This window comes from Parathielavia appendiculata (assembly GCF_033297405.1).
Source record: "Parathielavia appendiculata strain CBS 731.68 unplaced genomic scaffold N657scaffold_3, whole genome shotgun sequence".
Lineage (NCBI taxonomy): Eukaryota > Fungi > Ascomycota > Sordariomycetes > Sordariales > Chaetomiaceae > Parathielavia > Parathielavia appendiculata.
In genome coordinates this window covers 1141792-1154580 of record NW_026944222.1, presented here as the reverse complement: position 1 = coordinate 1154580, position 12789 = coordinate 1141792, and the positions used below count along the sequence as shown (strand labels likewise).

General features: G+C 56.1%; 7 protein-coding genes across 7 annotated transcripts; 3 read left to right on the top strand and 4 right to left on the bottom strand.

Annotated features, from left to right (window-relative positions):
• Positions 1 to 290: 290 nt before the first annotated feature.
• On the bottom strand, positions 291 to 1150 carry N657DRAFT_632048 (uncharacterized protein; the record flags this gene model as incomplete). The annotated part of the gene is made up of 6 exons (XM_062791116.1): positions 291 to 299; positions 352 to 408; positions 465 to 558; positions 777 to 875; positions 966 to 1051; positions 1142 to 1150. 6 exons carry the CDS (start codon positions 1148 to 1150, stop codon positions 291 to 293), a joined length of 354 nt encoding a protein of 117 aa, XP_062649624.1.
• Positions 1151 to 1536: 386 nt separating this feature from the next.
• N657DRAFT_632047 (uncharacterized protein) lies at positions 1537 to 2770 on the top strand (the record flags this gene model as incomplete). The annotated part of the gene is made up of 3 exons (XM_062791115.1): positions 1537 to 1555; positions 1592 to 1629; positions 1706 to 2770. The coding sequence occupies 3 exons, from the start codon at positions 1537 to 1539 to the stop codon at positions 2768 to 2770; spliced, it is 1122 nt and encodes a 373-aa protein (XP_062649623.1).
• Positions 2771 to 3372: 602 nt separating this feature from the next.
• Positions 3373 to 3847, top strand: N657DRAFT_280610 (uncharacterized protein). Its single transcript, XM_062786602.1, has one exon. It carries the CDS (start codon positions 3478 to 3480, stop codon positions 3739 to 3741), a length of 264 nt encoding a protein of 87 aa, XP_062649622.1. The 5' UTR covers positions 3373 to 3477; the 3' UTR covers positions 3742 to 3847.
• N657DRAFT_591662 (uncharacterized protein) lies at positions 3542 to 6227 on the bottom strand. Its single transcript, XM_062789914.1, has 2 exons — positions 3999 to 6227; positions 3542 to 3942 (listed from the first exon to the last, which is right to left on the bottom strand). Exons 1-2 carry the CDS (start codon positions 5872 to 5874, stop codon positions 3875 to 3877), a joined length of 1944 nt encoding a protein of 647 aa, XP_062649621.1. The 5' UTR covers positions 5875 to 6227; the 3' UTR covers positions 3542 to 3874.
• Positions 6228 to 6373: 146 nt separating this feature from the next.
• N657DRAFT_654371 (uncharacterized protein) lies at positions 6374 to 7593 on the top strand (the record flags this gene model as incomplete). Its single annotated transcript, XM_062794499.1, has 2 exons — positions 6374 to 6389; positions 6470 to 7593. The coding sequence occupies 2 exons, from the start codon at positions 6374 to 6376 to the stop codon at positions 7591 to 7593; spliced, it is 1140 nt and encodes a 379-aa protein (XP_062649620.1).
• Positions 7594 to 7617: 24 nt separating this feature from the next.
• N657DRAFT_642596 (FAD/NAD(P)-binding domain-containing protein) lies at positions 7618 to 9619 on the bottom strand. The gene is made up of 2 exons (XM_062792380.1): positions 8273 to 9619; positions 7618 to 8130 (listed from the first exon to the last, which is right to left on the bottom strand). Exons 1-2 carry the CDS (start codon positions 9517 to 9519, stop codon positions 7782 to 7784), a joined length of 1596 nt encoding a protein of 531 aa, XP_062649619.1. The 5' UTR covers positions 9520 to 9619; the 3' UTR covers positions 7618 to 7781.
• Positions 9620 to 10286: 667 nt separating this feature from the next.
• Positions 10287 to 12714, bottom strand: N657DRAFT_568992 (thermostable phytase; the record flags this gene model as incomplete). The annotated part of the gene is made up of 3 exons (XM_062788632.1): positions 10287 to 11076; positions 11130 to 12103; positions 12160 to 12714. 3 exons carry the CDS (start codon positions 12712 to 12714, stop codon positions 10287 to 10289), a joined length of 2319 nt encoding a protein of 772 aa, XP_062649618.1.
• Positions 12715 to 12789: the final 75 nt, after the last annotated feature.

Below are 12789 nucleotides of genomic sequence, written 5' to 3'. Positions count from 1 at the left end.
AGTACGACTCCAGGTGTCAACAACCTGAGGAAGGGTGTGAATTTTGAGAGGTCCGTGCGTCAATCATCACTGAAGAGACTCGAATTGGAAAAGGCTCAAAGACAGCGTATAGCCAGACCAACTTGGAGATACGCCGTCAGAACCCATCGTATTCTAAGCCGCGGAGCGGGATACGGAACGGTGTATAGATGGTTGTCTATAATGCTGTCTTTTTTACATGCTTGACGTATACCCAGGCTCCAGAGCCCGAAACCTAGCGCCAGCAATTACAGTCGTTTAAAGCAAGGCCATCAGAACGGCTAGAACAAGGGTCAGTAATTTAATCTTCGACCTGACTTTAAGCGAACTCACGTTGTCCGAGGCCGGAATCTTCTCCTTAATGAAGCGCTGGCCGATGATGGGAATTCTCTACAGTGGCGTCAGCAGATGTTTGCGATACCGCGCAAGTGGTCGAAACAACGTACCTGGAGAATGTCCTGCTGGATCCTAGGAATACCCGAGGCATAGAAGATGACGGTAAAGAGGGCGACACCGCCAAACAGGCCGGCCTTGACGCTGCTGTGGAAGGGGTCAGCCCGATTCAACAGCTCCCGGCCCCATACACCCCCGTCTCCCGTTCCATGACCGACAGGCTGCATGTGCCCACACCAGGCGCAACCTCGACCCTCTCGCTCTTTCTCCCAGCATGCGCCATGTGCCTCTCACGCGATGTAAAGGTCCGCCATTGCCCCAACTTTGCGCCTGGCCTCATCCGTGGACAGAAATTGTAGACTTACGTCCTCATGACAGTTTTCGGGGTGATCGTGCCGACATGGGTTTGGAAGTAGTACCTGAACTCTGTCAGTGCCATGCTCGAGATACCGGTTCCTCTCCAGCTGTAATCACGACCAAGTCGTCGCATATTCGTGCCGTCGGCCGGTCGTGGATTCGACTGAACTGGTGAGGTGTCTGTAGCAGAGCCTTACTTGGGGCCGTAGGGGCTCTTGTACGCGGGAACACGTGGTGTCCCGGGGACGGGCGGTGTCATATCGGAAGGAGACTGGAGTGGCCTCTGTTAGCAGGGTTTGTCTTCTAGACAATCGGCATTAGGAGCCAGTAAAAAAAGGATATGGATGGGCAGCAAATGTGGCTCGGAACATACGGCAAACATCTTGACTACCGCGGCAGTACGAGCGAGGTGCTGCTTCAACAATTGCGAAAGATCGAACGTGTGGAAAGGTTCATACGACGTTTCGTGCGAGTTCCGAGACGGACAAAGCCGGAGCGCAGAAGTGGCGGCCTGAGGCAAAAATGGGGTTCCAAGTGACCCACTGGTGTAACGTAATCTATACTCTGCTCAGCTACATACCTTGTCTGGCCACCCAAATTTGCCTATAAATGCCACTAAATTCAGAGGTATGTTATTAGTTTTATATTATGAACTAGTTATATTTTGAGACTTAGTGAGGTACTAACAGTGTATTAATAGGTGGCAATTGAACCTGAAATTGGTTGCCGAATTGGTATGTGGCCGAGCAGGGTATGGATTACGTTACCATGTCCCTGTCCCACAGTGGTATGTATTCCTTGGCATCTCCACGTTTAAACTTAGAGCTTTGTTACCCCAAGCTCAGCTCCAATCACATGCATGTGAGTGTGCGACCAGGCAAACCAAATATTTTTGCAACATCCAGCTCGGCAGTCCAAAGATCTACCAGTATCACAGGTACACTACCTGGTGCAAGAACAGGAGCGATCCAAAACGTATGCATTCAATATGGACAAAGACCTGTGCACGCCTATGGGCGAACTCCTGGATTGCCGCTTCGAGAGGCTCGAGAAAGCACTCAACGTCATGATTGACTCCTTGGCGAAGAACACACCGTCAGAGAAGCTTGCCGAGGAATTGGTGTCCGCCCAGGAGGATTTGAATGATGGCCTAAAGCTTTTAGAGAGGCACCAAAACAACTATGGGCGGATTCAACAATTGCGGCAAGAAACCTCCCTGCTCGACACCCAGATAAAGGACATCGCCAGTTCCCTCTGGAACATGCGTAAGGAGCTAAAAGCAGTACCAACAACCGCTCACCCAATGAACGGCCAGAGATACCGATTCACGACCGCCGAACTCCTTGCCTACGGGCGACGCATCAGTCGCAACACCCTCCCGCCCCCGGGCGTCACAAATGGTGTCGACATGAGCACGCCCGAGCCCTCTCAGACAACCCAAACCCCCTTCACGAGCTTCAACACAAGCTTCAATGGCACGGTCGGCACCCCGGGCCCGATGAGCGCAACACCCAACACCACCCTCGACACCCAAACAACATCCCAGCAATTAGCAGCAGCCAAGCCCAACACGACCGAGGCAAAACTGCCCCAGCACCTCAAACCGGCCGTCAACCCCCTCCACAACGCAGCCTTTCAGCCGTGGCCGACAGAAGCGCAGATCCGCTCCGGCGGGCTCGCCGCCATCCAGCGGCTCGTCGACGCGGGGATTGACCCGCGCGGCTACGACCCCGAAGAAGAGGAGCGGAAGAAGCAGGCCGAGGAACAAGCCAAAAAGGAAGCCGAGGAGCGGGCGCGTCAGGAGCGGGAGGCGGCCGAGCGGCGGATGCGCGAGGAGAGGGAGCGCATGGCGCGCGAGAGAGAGCGCGCGCGGCAGCAGATGGAGGGCGGCGCCGGGGCCGACAGGCGGGATAGCGTCGTCGGGGCGGGGCCGAGGGCGAGTAAGCCGAAGCAGTTTACCTTTTTGGGTGCGGATGACGATGATGATGAGGACGAGGATTAGGTACGCGGCGTCCAAGGTATTAACCTCGAGGGGGATGGGGGAGGAGACCCTTCTGGAGATAACGATATGGTCGATCAAAGTCCTCCGAGTGACCTAACAACAGGAAGGGAACCAAGCAGAGAAGGAACTGCTGAATCAAATTGGGTCGGCGATGGTCCGAGTGACCTGATAGTGGCAAGGGAACCAAGCGGAGAAGGCATTGCCGCAGCCACTGAGGTCGACGATGGTCAAGCTGAGAGAGAAGGAACTGACGACTCGGTGGACTTGCTTCGGCCTCCGCGTGAAGAGTACTCGCCTAGAGCCATCGACCTTCTTGCGGCTGGACAGCACCCTACTCGCCGCAGCGCGATAGGAAGGGAACAAAGCGGAGAGGGGGATGCTGCAACCGCAGAGGTCGACGGCGGCCACAATGTTGTAGATGGCGGCGTACTTCGGGATTCTCTCACGGCGCAGCTAGAGGTTCTCACGGCACGGCTGGATGCTTTTGCTGTAGACATTATGGCACGGTTGGATGCGGTTGCTGCAGTTCTTACCGCGCAACTGGATGCTCTTACGGCACGGCTGGACGCAACGCAGCTGGAGGCTCTCACGGCACGACTGGATGCTTTTGCTACAGTTTTTACCGCACGACTGGAAGCTCTTGCGGCCCGGCTAGATGCTCTTACGGCACGGCTGGACGCAGCGCAGCCCTGACGGAAATTGGGCAGATGCGTAAGGGACAGCGTTCATCATTTATCATCAACGTGATTTGGGATGCGGTATGCTCAGCGTCGGGGGAGGCAGTGATGCTATTGTCAATTAGAGGATGGCGAATACCGCGTTTGCGGATCAAGAATCATCGCGATTGGCAACGCCGAGGCACGGGGATGTCATTCTCAATGTTGCAACCCAGTCAGCTCGGCTGCCGTATAATGCTAATAACCAACCGACCAAGTTCCGTACTCCAGTCCATCCCTGATGGGGAAGTCTAAAATGAGTGTTTAGTGATACAAGTTGTGTCATTTTTCCCCAGTGCACCTTCTGGTGGGTGCACGATTCTAAACCGAGTCTGCTCGCCTGAAACATGGGCTTTCAAACAGCCATTCTTTTCCCTTCCGGTCCTACCTAGTCAATTTTTATGGAGGAGTAAATCTTGCGGACGAACAGCCAGCTGGCAAAGAAGCCGATCGATCCTGTGAAGCATGTCAGCTCAACTTCGAGTATGCCAGTCGGAGATGGTCGAACTCACCGGTCAAGATGAAGAACAAAAACGAAATGAGCGCGCTGTACCCAATGTACAGCACGCTCCCCGCAAACCCTCCCAACGACAACTTACTCACCCAGTAGATGAGCGCGTTTAGGAAGATATACCCGGCCGTGGTTCCCGCCGCCAGGAAAGAGCGCCACTGCCAGTTGTAGTTCTCGGCGCACAAAAGGAAGTACACCAGCAAGACAGTGACGGCGGCGCACGTCATGATCATGATGCCGTAGCAGATGAACAGGAAGCCAAACATGTAATAGATTTTGCTGAGCCAGATCGAGCCCATGATGAAGTACAGCTCGACAAAGATGGCGCCGAAGGGTAGCAGGCCGACGAGCAGCATGCTGGGCACCGGCTTCAGGTAGGTCGTCACGGGCGGAATCTGGCGCGGAATCTGGTTGGTGCGGACGGGCGGCTCGAGGGCCGGCGCGCGGAAGCCGAGCCAGGAGCCGGCGCAGGAGAGGGGAACACTGATGGTGAACCAGATGAGGACGATGACGAGCATGGTAGTGAACGGGACGGCGCCCGAAGACTGCTTCGCCCAGAGGAAGAGGTCGAGCAGGAAGAAGGTGGAGAAGACGATGCCCGGGACAAGCAGCGGGGTGAGGATGATGCAGAGCTTCCACTTCTCGCCCTGGAGCGACTTGTACATACGCGCCGAGGTGTAGCCGCCGACGAAGCCGAGAACGGTGTAGAGAAGGATCATGATGGTGCCAAGCGAGCCGCGGTTGGATGGCGAGAGGAAGCCAAGCAGCGCAAAAACAATAGTAAAGCCTGCCATGACGAAAAGTTGGGCGCCATTGCCGAGGAAGACGGAGAGAAGAAGGGGGTGCGAGGGGGTGCGGAACACGTCGCCGTGGACGAGTTTCCAGCCAGAGTCCTCCTGTACGCCGTCCTCCATCAACGCCGAGGTGCCAGAGAGATCCTCCAGGTTGAGTTGATCGAGCCTGTTGTAGCGGGCAATATCTTTCTTCAGGGCGCGGACCAGGATGGACATGACGGTCAGGACCAGAAAGACGACAATGACGGATGAGTTGATGAGCGAGAACCAGTGGATCTTAGGGTCGTAGACGTGCAGGTACTTGTCCCAACGCGTGGCCCAGGCAGTCGAGGATGGTTTCCAGTAGACACTGTAGGTGAATTGGACCTTGGTATCGCCCGACTCATCGAGAACCAAGGCGTCCATGTTCTCCTCTAAACAGGAGTGTTCGTCGACAGGACCCGTGTATTTCTTGGACTGCGGCAAAACAATGACACCCACGACTCGGTACTTCCCACTGCTCCCCGCGACCTCGTGGTATTCGATGTAAATGTCGTAGTGGTTGTTGAACTGAACTTGGCTGCCGTCGGCGGCCACCTGCCCCAGGAAAAAGCCGGTGTTATAGAACTCAGTTCCGGTGAACGAGTCCGGGATCCTCTGTCCGGCGGGAAGACCGTCTACCAGCCAGTTGAGGCTGATGCCAGACCGAATCTGCTGGTTCACAAACATGGCAGCCCCTTTCTGGTATGTTGTCTCGCACAGCTTTTTGCAGGTTTCGTCGTGCCCCATCTTGAGCTCAAACGGGGATGTTTTTATCCTGTCCCCGAACAGGATGCTGCCCAGGCTCGCGCCCACATCCTGAGGTCCCTCTGGCGGTTGGCAGAACTGGAAAAGCGGATGGTAGTAGTCGTAGGAGACGACCGAGTGAAGCATGGCGTCTGACCCTGCGACCGGGCGGATCGAGTTGACGTAGAGCGGGACTGGTTCCATTCCCTCGTACGTTGTTGGCGCGACACCGGGGAGATAGAAGGCCGATGCAAGCTGTGGTGCGACCAGCAGCGAGGCGAGCAGCGCCCCTGCGGGCGCGCGTTTCCTTAATTGCATGGTCGACTTCTGCGAAGGATGGATGGTCGATGGTACGGACTCGCGTCCACCGTTGCGTATCGAGAATTGATCTTCGCCTGAGCTCAAATTCAGGGGACTGTGAGCAGGCTTGGAGTAATCGTTACGGAGTACTGCGATTTGCAGGGTACGTTGTGTACTTTGCGCTTCAAACCGCAGCGATCCGCGCTGTAACGTTAATAAACAAAGAATGAATGATGCAGAAGCTGAAAAGTGGATATGAGCAAGGCGTTGGGGTTTCGAGAGTCTCTAGGGTGGGAGGATGTGGGCACAGCGTCGAACGGCACTTGCCAATTCCAAACCTGCAAGCTGTCGTCTTGTGATACGAGACGAATGCAGCTGCGAAGAGTCGAAGACAAAAGACAGTTAGCTGGCTCGTGCGGCTCTGAAATGGCCTGAATTGCGAATTGGGACGAAGCCCCACTGTACGCCAAGACTCACCAGATGGTCTTGGCGCCAGCCCTGCAGGAACTCCACAAAAATGTTGTTGCGGGTCGGTTCAGGAATTTCCTTCATTTTTCCACGATCTCAAGCTGCCTCGAATATCGCCGTCGAAATTCGCAGCCAGCAATGACAGCACCTGCGACTCTGCCGGCATTGCTGGATTCTTTGACAAAGTCACTTACGACAACTCTCGACATAGCGCCGAAGCTTGCCAATGTTGAACTTCCAAAAGACGGCATTTCGCTCCTCGACGTCAAAAACGAGCTGCTCCTCTCCTATCTCCAGAACCTTGTCTTTCTGATCCTTCTCAAGTTGCGTCAGGCTAAGAATGGGAAAACGGACAGCAGAGAGGACGACTTGAAGCTGGGTGATCTTGTTGTCTCAAAACTGGTTGAGTTGAGACTGTACCTGGAGAAGGGTGCTCGCCCCCTCGAAGACAAGCTTCGATTCCAGATCGACAAAGTCCTACGTGCAGCCGACGACGCCGAACGCAATGCCAAGGCGGCTGAAGAATTCGCAAAGTCCAACGGACATGGGTCTGGGTCCGAGTCTGCAAGTGAAGAAGACGATTCGGACGACGAGGACGGTGATCAAGATGACGCCGTTGACGGGCGAAAGATTGCCGATCTCCAACATCGCCCTAATTTCTCGGGGTGGCAACGGCCGGCTGCTGCTGCAAAGGCTGGAAAGGAGAAGGATGATACCTCGGGCGTCTACCGGCCACCAAGAATTGCACCCGTGGTGATGCCAACTACGGAGAGGGGCGAGAAGGGCGACCGCAGGGCGCTCAAGTCGGCCACCCTCGACGAGTTCGTTGCTGACGAGATGTCTACCGCGCCGATTGCCGAGCCCAGCATCGGTACGACGATTGTAAACTTCGGCCGCAAGATCAAGACAGTCACCGAGCGCCGCAAGGAGGACGAGCGTCGCGAGTACGAAGAGAGCAACTTCGTCCGTCTGCCCAAGGAGAGCAAGAAGGATCGCGCGAAGAGGGCCAGGCAGGAAGGACGCAGCAGCCGGATGACTTTTGGTGGCGAGGAGTGGCGGGATCTCAGTGAAGGCGTGGACAGGATCAGCCGCCTGACACAGAGCAAAAGCTCGGGCGGAGGAACCAAGGCCCTGTTGGAGAAGAGCCGCAAGAGAGGCATTGACACGCTGGAGGGCGGTCGCGGAAGTGGGGCGAACATGGGCGAGCGATACCAGAAGCGGCTGAAGGTGCTCGAAAGTGGTCGTCGCACACGCGGCAAGGGACGCTAGATTGCCAAACCCATGGGACTTAATCACCATTTGAGACTCAAACAGCCGCTCTCTATGGTCCCGAGTGCCGTCTTCGCCCCGCGCGCGAGGACATTCGGACTCGTCGATGGAGTTTCGTGCTATAGGCTTTTCCACCTCTCCTTCCTTCCCAGCAGGGCTAATTCTAAACCGCCCCGGTCGGCCTCCACTCACAAGCTCAGGCCGACGTCCTCACCGCTGTTCCGTTCAGCGCGCACGCCCAGTCCGTTGCGGATTCTGTCTTCTGCTGCTACCACATGCCTGGGCAGCATGAAGCCCAGGCCAAAGAAGACAAACAATGCCCACTTCCAGCGAAATGGGTTAAATGCCACGCAGAAAGCGAACCACCACACCAACTCGAGATAGGTGAAAAAGTCGAATGGCCCCACAGGAGAGGCCATCTTTAGCATCCTCGTCATGTCAATCCACCTTTTCATCCAAAAAGGGCTCGGTCGGGTTAGTGGATCAACCAGAAACATCAAAAGGATACGGGTGTAAATCCCGATGTGCCAGTTTCCACTACCACAATGTTAGCTGTGAATTTCCCATGTCGGAGATGCCCCGAGAAGTTCGGGAGAATGCGCAGTCTCAGGCACGATGGCTCCTGAGACAGCTATAAAGGCTTATTAACAGTCCACAAACAAAGAAGAGTGTTACTTACACAGTCCCAATGGCGTTCTTATAAGTGCTGTTGATACAAGAGATGGACGGGTGGTTGGGTGGGAATGTCTGGAGATACCAGTTCGGCGGGTCATACGGCTCGTCGAAGCAAGAATCCGGCAAGAAGTCCAGTTTCGGCCTCGCAAACCCCGTCGCCATGACCACCACATCACCCTCAATCTCGTCCTGCCGTCCCTGGCCACCGGCCGGAACCCCCTTTGCGCGGCGGTTGATCTTGACGCCCCTCTCGGTGAAACCCTCGATATCGCATCGAATCCACTCGGCCCTCTTCGACCTCAGCTTCTCCATGATGTCCGAATTCACCATTGGGGTGTCGGTAAAAATCCCCTTGTTCGCAGGCGCCAGGTCCTCGAGATCACGGTAAAACATCTTGCGCAGCAACAGCTCAGGAATCCAACTCAGGAAAGTCTCCTGCCCAAAAAGGTTCATCGCGAGCAGCATGTTCCAGATCGGATTCCGCGGAATGATCCATTTGTCGCTCCGCGCGAGGATGTAGATCTTTTTGGCGCCTTCTTCGTGCGCGAACTCGAGCGCTTCGACCGCGCTGGCTCCCCCGCCGATGATGATCATGGTCTTGTCCTTGGCCGAGCATGCGCCTGTTAGACGGCTGGAGTGATGGATCTCACCGCGAAACTTGTCCATGCCCGGCATGTGTGGGATCTTGGGTTCGCCGCAGGTGCCGATGGCCGAGATGATGCCGTCGAAGGTGCCCTGCGACGGGTCGTTGACGATCCAGAGGCCTCCCTTGTCGTGATAGACGTGGTCGACTTTGGTGTTGAAGCGGGTGCGCGACTCGAGGCCGTAGCGGTGCCACAGCTCGCGGACTTGGCTGAGAATCTGCTGGCGGTCTGGGTAGCCGCGCTCCCACTTGACGGACGGGTGGAAGCGGTACATGATGGAGTGAATTTGGAGCGATGAGGTGTTGTTGACGCGGCTCCAGATGCCACCCAGCTGGTCGGAATTACCGGCTTCGAAGATGGTCACGTCGAAGCCATGGCCGATGCAGTGTGCTGCGCTGGTGACTCCGGTGATGCCCGCGCCAATGACGGCGATCCTGGGACGGCCGAGGCGCGTGCTGGGTCCGGGAGGGTTCGGGGAGAGGAGCTTGTCGAGGAGCCATTGAACAATCTGGAAAAGGAAGAGGAAGGGGTGGGAGATTGAGTTGTAAACCCGCGATTGGGATTCCATGTCCGCGCTTTGCGTTTTTTGGAGTTCAAAATTCCCCATCTCTTGTCAAAGAAATCGTTGGGAAAGGAGAGTTTTGGTCTGCTTGATGTTCAAGATCTTAGATCTTGTCGGCCTGTCCCTGCCAAGCCTCGGTCGAGGTGGTGATTGTCAGCGTGACGTCACGTACATCGCATTGTGTGTCGTTCAGGTTGTGTTGCATGTGAAAGCCGTTCGGCTGCCCCATTTTGAAGCACCTTCATCATGTTTATCAGGTTCCAGTTGGCCTAAGGTACATCGCTGTAGTGACATGGGCTACTTTACTATACATCCATAAGTTGCAGACCAAGAGGATCACTCCGGCGGCGCCGGAGCAGTGGGATAAACAACGCCTGCTCATTCTTTGGTCATTCCGATGACAGTACAAACCTGGATAAAACACCAATGGACACAAGCAGAACCGGCGTCGGGCTATGGATATAACTCCGCCCTCTTGGACATACCCCCCCTACACTATCGAATTACATACAGCGCCGCCACCCCCGCTTCCCCCCCCCAAAACAACATCATAATCGGTGATAAGAAACGAGAGGGGGAAAAAGACAGAGGATGAAAACATATCGGGAAAGCTTCAACTTCAGATCAGAGGGATTAAAGAAAGCTTGATAAGAGGAAAATACTGTTGAAAAAGATGGGGAAATGAAAATGTGGAAAAAAGTACAAGGAGGAACAAAGTAATGAACAGTCATTTGTACCAACTGTCTTGTATTTTTTTTTGCCAAGTTCTACACTGAGCAACAAATCTGCTTCAGTTGTTGATAAAGGTATAGCTAGAAACAGCCTAAAGCTCTCGGGTCCCAATTACTGTCCACCTGGTCCAACAAGCCCAGCTGCTTCACGACATCCGGCCCAAGCACTTTATCCAGAGGCAGCAGCTTGAAGCTCGCCTCCGCGCTCGTGCCCTTCCCACCAGCCAGCTCATTCGCATCGTCGTGCACAACCACCAATCCCTTAGGAAACTTGTCCCCCAAACCCGTCCCGACGGCCGCGATGCCATCCGTATTACTCACCGCATCCACCCGCCCACCCCAGCCCGCCGCGATCGTAAAAGTCAGGACAAACTCGTGCGGCGCCTTGCGCTTGTAGACGTTATACGCGCTCACGCCCTGCGTGGACACGATGATAAACCCTTCGTCCTTGGTCTTGCCGTACACGAGCGTCACGCCTTCGACGTCGGCGCGCAGATGGCCGTCCCCAACGGTCGCGACGGCCACGCCGGTCGGATTGGGGTCGGTCGGCTCTGCGTCGTAGCGCCAGAGTGCATGCGGCTCCTCGCCGATGAAGACGAAGCCGTTCTGCTCGTCCGACACGCAGCCTTCAACCTGGCCGCCTGAGCCGGCGAAGAAGGAGCGGACCAAGGTCGTGGTCAGGTTGCCGTCCTCGGCGGAGGAGAGTTCATATTGGAGGTACTGGGAGGATTTCGCGTTGACGAAGAGGTACTGTTTGTTGGTGGTCGGCGAGCGGTAGGTGCAGGAGCCGTACACTTCGTACTCGTCTGGTGTCGGTTGGCTGCCGCCTGGGATGGTGGCCAGGGTGCCGTTGGCGGTTATCTCAAAGAGACTTGCCCGGTTAGCATTGGCCGACCCTTCATCAAGGGGAATCAGTTTGCCTACCACAGCGTGTTGTCATCGCGGCATGCGGCGTATGCGAGGTCAATCTTGCGAGAGCCGGCTTGGAAGTTGTAGATGACATCGACGTTGTTCGGTTCGCCGGCTGGGATGGTCTGGAGCAGCTTGCCGGAGAGATCAAAGACCCCTAGCCCGGCACCCTCCTCTGACTTGGTCGTCGTGATGATGCGTGACTGACTCCGGTCGGTAGGCGAAATCCAGATGGCCGGATCATCTCCGTCGCCGCCGTTGGCTTCTGTCTCCGCCACGGGCCGGACAACAACAAAGGAGCAATGCAGGCCTCCCCAGCCGTCGTTACACTTGCACTGATTGGGTCCGGCGCACTTTCCGTGGCCGGAGCAGTTGTCTTCGCAGGTGTAGGTATTGCACGTCTTCCCTTGCCAGCCTGCAAAGCACGAACACTCGATGCCTTTGCCGTTCTCGTTGCAGTAGCCGTTCTTGGAACAGGCGCTGCAAATGAGCGACGATTTGTTGGATTTGTTGCCTGCAACGCTGGGGTCATACTTGGTGTTGACCTTCAAGCCCAGCGTTTGGATGGCACCGTCCAGCGAGCTGACGCCAAAGCCCGTGATATCTTCGGACTCGATGGCATAGGCAAGGACACCGCTGGGGTATTTAGAGGTGGAACCCTGGTAGATGCTGAGGCCCTGGATCTCGATATCTTTGTGGCCAACCAGTTGGAGGTTACCGAGCAAGGTGAAAGTTGGTGCATAGACAGCCACCGTATCTTCCATCGCCACAAGTAGGTAATCGAGGCCGGCGGTGCCGGAGACATAGACTGCAACCCCTGTCACGTCATCCTCAGCCTCGCCAATCTTGCTGATAGCAGGAGCGGCGGTAGACTCGGCCAAGCCAACAACATAGACGCCCTTATCATCATCGGCTGAGACAAACATCTTGCTCAAGGAGGGAGAGGTGGCACAGCCCGATGCTTCCACCGGGAGCGGGAACGTTTGGATCTGGACAGGTGTGAGCCAGTCTCGTCTGTCCCCTGGTCATCCGTGAATGCAAGTACCTCGACGAATCTAGAATCTTCATAATCGCCGTCATCATCCTTGTGGACAAAGAAAATTTTTGCCTCCTTCTTGCCGAAGAGATAGACATAGTCATTGCCGGTCGGGCTCTTCCAGGAGCAGAGGGCTGACCAATCTCCAAGCACCGTGGTCCGCGCCGACTCGACTTCTTCGAAACCCGGAGACTCCCATGCGCGCAGAATGGAATCCGGTTGGCCAATGCTGACGACGAGGCCGGTTCGTTCCACCTCGTCGTCGTCGTCATCCTCGCGGCCATGGATGGTAGTGACGACCTTTGTCCGCCGACCCGTGGTCTCGGCGTGGACCTGGTTCAGCGACAGAGCCGAGTCGAGGCTCCAGGCCAGCCAGCCGCCGGTGGCAGGGCTGCCATCATTGCCGAGCAGCAGAGGTTTCTCGCCGTAGTAGATGGACGTCCAGTCCGACTCAATCTCGGATGTCACGGCCGAGACGGATATCTCTACGTCTGCGGCGGCGGCCTGGATTGGCAGGCTCAAGGCGAGAATCGCCGCCGCGGTGAGGCGACGTGAGAAGCCCATGGCGCAAGGCAAGGAGTTAGGGCTGAAGTCTGATTGAACAAATGCGCCCGCCCATGGCACGAGGGGACAGCTCGG